Source organism: Cryptosporidium ryanae, assembly GCF_009792415.1.
Source record: "Cryptosporidium ryanae isolate 45019 chromosome Unknown contig_80, whole genome shotgun sequence".
Classification (NCBI taxonomy): domain Eukaryota; phylum Apicomplexa; class Conoidasida; order Eucoccidiorida; family Cryptosporidiidae; genus Cryptosporidium; species Cryptosporidium ryanae.
Genome location: NW_027125540.1, coordinates 1 through 6,043, shown reverse-complemented (window position 1 = coordinate 6,043; position 6,043 = coordinate 1). Strand labels below are relative to the sequence as shown.

The following is a 6,043-nucleotide window of genomic DNA, read 5'->3' as shown; positions in this document are numbered from 1 at the left end:
TCCCATCACATTCAATACATCTCTGAAATTCAAACCTATTGATCTTACTCTAATCTCTACTCTTTCCTTTGAAGGTGGAACCCTTTCCTCTAGTGACAATGGTTGCAGCTCAAGGTTATTAATTGAGCCTCTGGAGCTCATATTAAGCTTAGAACTTCCAAGAATATTCATTTCTGCACTTAAACTTACTAATCTTGATACATAGATTGAATAACTTTGTTCATTTTTTATTTTACCCTCATTTTTAATTCTTCTTAATGCATATTCGCGTTCATACGATGTATTCAAAAATGATATCTGAGATTCAGAAAGAATATCATTTTTAAAAATGTCTTCATTTTTATTGGCACAAAGTATATCTTTTGAAAGAGATAATAAAATTCCATTTAATAGTTCTTCTGTTGATTCAATATCAATTAATCCAAATGATGTATTCCCAACAGACAACAATTCCAACTCTTGTCTCGCACTTTTAATAAAAGAGGAAATGCCAGAGTTGAAATTTAGTTCAAGGTTAAAATCATTAATATAGAATGAGTTTTCTGTAATTACAGTAACCTTTGGAATCCATCTTTTCTTATTTTCATACATTGTACCGACTAACTTGCACAAGTTAAGCAGGGGTGAAAGAGATTCAACAGCATTTTTTATACTAGTATTTGGAATATGAAGGCAAATGAGATCCCATTTAGATTCATTTGATGGTGAAGGAGGTAACCCTTGAAACTCCTTTTCAAAAACAGCGGCTTCAATTTCACTGTAACTTAGCTCGGTTGCATTGCAAATAACGTTGGTAATAAAGTAGTCAGAATTAAATTCATCTTTATTTAGTACGTTAGAATTACTAAACATCAAAACCCTAAGTCTTTGAATGACCATATTTGATCTCACATCACTCAAATTCTTTTCCAAATTGCAACTATTTATAATTTCGATCAACGAGTCAATTTCTGACTTTTTGATAGTTTTGCATACCTCACACCATTGAGTTCTCCAAAGTAATTCCTTTGGTACAATGTTTTGTTTAATTGAATGAGTTGAAATTACACCATTCTTAATGTATCTGAGAGAAACTCCAAAAATAATAGCAATTGGAACCCCAGATGCATTTTTTAGTGAAACATCTACTATTGCTCCGTCTTTATCCGAATTTATAAGCTGGACAAATGCAAAGTATTTATCCCCTTTAATGTACTTACTTGTTTCAACTTTTGAGGATATAATGCATTCATTAATACTCACTGGGACCAATATTGGTTGTCTTGAATTATTAAGTGATTCTTTTGTCCCATCCTCGAGTAATGGGGCACATATATGTAAAACGCCATCGAGTAGAGTCGGATGAACAGTGAACCCATTTTCATTCATAAAAGTTTCATTTACAGATAGTGGATCTAATGAATTTTCTTGAATATTATCTAGAAATTCGTTCTGTATTATTCCAACAGCGGAATTAGTTGTTATTTTCCACATTTCTTTCAGCGTTTTAAATCTTGAACCATATTGCAATCCAGCTATGGACATTTTTTCATATATTTTTTCACTTGAAATTTTTTCTGAACTAGAAATCAATTCTTCAGCCGGCCACTCAGCTAATATGCACGAACTCCTTTTTTGTGCTTCATTATTTGAAATGTAATCAAATTCATCACATGTAGCATAAATTACTTTTTCTTCATCAATGCCGGTTTGAGATTCAATGCTAATATGACAATTATTTCCTTTTGAGACCACTATATTAAAATCGGAGATACAATTGTTTGATTCATCACGAGTTGTATTTTTTGATTTGGGGTTCAAAAATTTGTATTGATGAGCAGAAGATAGAAGGAAGGGACTTCTAAAGAATATACCTTTCATCTTTATCCAATCTGGAATTGAATTAATCTCTCCAAGAGTCAATTGTGAGGTAGCATAGTTCAACACTGATGTTGCAATAAAGTCAACATAGGCCGCTCCAGGTAGAATTGACTGTCCCAGTACTTTGTGATTATCTAAAAGATCAAGTAACTCCATTCCTATCGAGCAATTAAATTCGAGTCTATCTAGTGGATTCTTTCTACTTGGTTTATTGATCTGAACATTCTCTTTTACCCACTCAACGTCATTAAAGTCATGTAAAGGTGAAATTATAGGGTGAACTGTAGTATTCCACGAAAACTGTCTTCTCTTTAATATCCTGTATCTCCAGGAATCGTCATCCAAGTCATTAATATTTTTTGTGTTGTATTTGTTTCCAAATAACAACTCAGACACTTTATTCAATGGCTCTTCATAGTTGAAGTCAGAATCCTGTGATTTGCTTGTGCATACAACAGTTATTTTATTGTCAGAATTTGATGGAATTAATGCCTTTAATAATTGAGAAAGTACTGGCTTAGAGGAAATTTCAACAAAAGTTAGAGATGAGTTACTTGATTCAATTATTGACGTAACTGCATCTGATAACCTGACAGTTTTAAGTATGTGTTTTTTCCAGTATTCACAGGTAACTAATGACTCTCTTTCAGCTTCTCCTGTAACCGTAGAAATAAACTCAATATTAGGGATTCTAAGCTTTATTTTATCAACCAAGTCACCAAATTTTTTTGATGCAACACTCACCAATGGTGAATGAAATGCATGCGAGACTTCTAATTGACGGTATTTATTTCCAATCTCTAAATGCTCTAAAATTTTCATAACTGAATCCCTCTTCCCAGATATAGTAACACTTTTTGGGCCATTTACTGCAGCAATCGATGCAGTATCCTCCAGCTCTAATTTTTTTATTGCTTCCCTTACTTTCAATTCAGAAAGCCTACATGCAACCATTATTCCATCAAATGCAGGAGTTGATGCCATTATATTTGCTCTCTGAGTCACCAGTGTTACTGCATCCTCAATATCCATTACTCCACTAATTGCAGCCGCCACGAACTCCCCTAGACTGTGACCAAGTACTTTATCAGGTTGAATTCCCTTTGATATCCACAACTTTGCGAGTGAATATTCAACTGAAAATATTGCTGGTTGTGTATAACGAGTGTCATTAAGTAGCTTCTGATCTGAATTAAAAGCGTCTGTTGTTTTTTTATTTGGGTATATAATTTCAATCAATGATCTGTTTATTATTTTAGACGCTATTTTATCACAAAGATCTAAATTTTCTCTAAATATAGGTTCCTTTTCATATAATTCCTTGCACATATTTACATATTGAGATCCTTGACCAGCAAATACAAATACTATACTCCTTACAAGATTTTCTGAATCTCCGAAATAATTTTGTTGTTTTTTTTCAACAGATTCGATAATTACATGGCTGTTACATCCACCAAATCCAAATCCACTTACACCTCCGTAAAGTTTGGTTTTGGAAGAATCTAAAGGCGTAACATTTTGTGGGATAATAACATGAAAATTTTCCAAATCTAAATGTGGATTAATCTTCGTTAGATGAGCTAACTTAGGTGCTGTTGCGTGCGAAAGGACCATTATTAATTTTATTAACCCCGCAATTCCTGCAGCACCCTCTAGGTGACCGATATTTGTCTTCAATGCACCAAGAACTAGTGGTTTTGACCTTTTTGATTCACTCTTACCACCAAAAATACTCTTTAATGCACCGAGCTCAATAGGGTCACCTAAAGCCGTCCCTGTTCCGTGAGTTTCAATGTAGTCTATTTCAAATTCTTTTATTCTTGCGTTGTTTAATGCCATTTTAATTACATTTGCTTGTGCAGGGCCATTTGGTGCAGTCAAGCTGGCACTTTTTCCTACATGATTACAGCCCCACCCCTTTATTATTCCAAGAACAGGTGTTTCCAACTTCTTCTGCTCTCTTTGGTTCAGTATAAATATAGATCCACATCCTTCACCTCTTACGTACCCATCTGCAGATGCATCGAACGTTTTGCATTTTCCATCACGTGAAAGCATTCTAGCCTTGCAGAATGCAATGAACAAATTGGGAGATAGTAATGCGTTCACTCCACTAACAATTGCACCAATGCATTCATTGTTTTTAAGACAATCCATTGCCACGCAAGTTGCAGTTAGCGAAGATGCACATGCGGTATCTATTGTCATGCTTGGGCCTCTAATTCCAAAAACATAAGAAACGCGATTTGAAATAGTTGTATTGGCAGCCCCAGTTCCAGTGAATGAAGCCATCCCTCTTCTACTCTGTAGGTAAGACCAATCATTTGAACAACAGCCAACAAAAACTCCAATTTGCTGTCCAACAATCGACTCTTCTTTAATATTTGCAGCCTTAATAGCTTCATAAGATGTCTCCAACATTATCCTTTGTTGAGGATCCATGTGTTTGGCCTCAATGTTCGTAATTCCAAACTTTGAATTGTCAAAAAGATCAATCGAGTCAATAAAGCACGCCTGGTAAGAATAACATTTTCCTGACTTGTCTGGGTCAACATTATAAACCAAATTATGATTCCATCTTTGATTTGGAATAAATTTCGATGCACAGAATGAGCCATTAATAGAGTTATATTTTTTCCCTGTCAGTGGATTTTTTGAGTAACCGAGCATAAGTGATCTCCACAGAGTCCCAGGTGTGTTTGATCCGCCAGGTAATCTACAAGCCATACCAACAATTACACCTGTGTTATCCGGGGTATTAATATTATAATTCAAGGAATTAGGTAAAATGTCATTTACTCCATTACTGCATTTTCTTGTTGATACCTTTTCATATATGTGGTTTTTTACTCCTTTCAGAGTGGGGTAATCAAAAAGTGTTGTAGCAGAAAGTTTTATATTGAACTTCTTTGACAAAGCATTTCTAAACTCCAATGCAGCCAACGAATCAACTCCAAGATCTTGTAATGGCTGATCGAATGATTTTATCTCCACACCGAGTACAGAATTGGCAATTAAAACTATATGTTTTTCAATATAAGCCTCCCTTTCTTCATCAGGAATGCTGCTCATAATATTAAATTCATTATTTTCATTTATTTCCTTCGTCTTAATATTTGAAAACATTGGTATTCTTTCGCCTGCATAAACAAAGTCAAAGTAAACATTCCATTTTATCGGTAAGCACATCACAGTCCCATCTTTGAGATTATAATGGACTTCAGTCAAAATATCATTTATTAAGAGCTCTCCAAGTTTATTTGATATTGAATCCATACCTAACATTTTAGCACTTTCAGTTATTCCTGATGCCATTCCTTCACCCTCCCAAGCTCCCCATTGAATACTTGTAGCCGGCAACCCTTTTGTTCTCCTATATTCAACTAACGAATCTAGACAAGAATTTGCAGCAGAGTAGTTAGTTTGGCCAAAATTACCCAAACCTGAGGAGATTGAGGAGTAGCAAACAAAACTTCTTATTTCTTTTTCAATACCAAGCTTGTCAAAGACCCTATGCAAATTCCATGCACCAATTGCTTTCGGTTTATATGTCTTTTCTATGCTCTCGCGAGTTTGTAGTTCCATTTTGTCATCTGATATTACACCTGCTAAATGAAAAACATGTTTTAAATTACTGAACTCTGTATTTATAAGTTTCGTCATGCTTTCTTCACTACTTACATCACAATTCAAGAATGTTATTCCTTTTCTATTGTTACCCATGTTACTCGAAACTCTTCTTGTAAGTTCATACCATTTGTCTCTTAATAATTTATTTTGTTTTTCTGGCCCAAATCTAGAGACTATCTTGATTTCTGTAAATCCTTCATTTACTAAATATTCTGTCAAAACAAAACCCAAAGAACCACTACCACCTGTAATTAAGCATTCCTCTATTTCATTACTCTTTTCAGAAGAAATGGAAGGAATTTTAATAATAACTTTACCTATATGTTGAGCTCTTTGCATAAACCTAAATGCATCTATACCATTTTCTTCTGATCCTCTCATGTTAAATATTTTCAATGGTAATGGTTTAATCATTCCACTTTCAACACGTCTCTTAATCCTAGCTAACATCTCGCCAAACCAAACTGGATTTTCCTCCATCATCACATCTACTGCTACTGTTTTATATTTAACATCTGGCCTTTTATTTTTCATTTCTTCATTCGTCCAT

At 34.3% G+C, this 6,043-nt stretch overlaps 1 protein-coding gene across 1 annotated transcript; it reads right to left on the bottom strand.

Annotated features, from left to right (window-relative positions):
• Positions 1-48: 48 nt before the first annotated feature.
• On the bottom strand, positions 49-6,027 carry FG386_003517 (type I fatty acid synthase; the record flags this gene model as incomplete). The annotated part of the gene is made up of 1 exon (XM_067342785.1): positions 49-6,027. A coding segment is annotated over one exon (5,979 nt), but the record flags the coding sequence as incomplete, so codon positions are not given.
• Between the last annotated feature and the right edge of the window lie 16 nt (positions 6,028-6,043).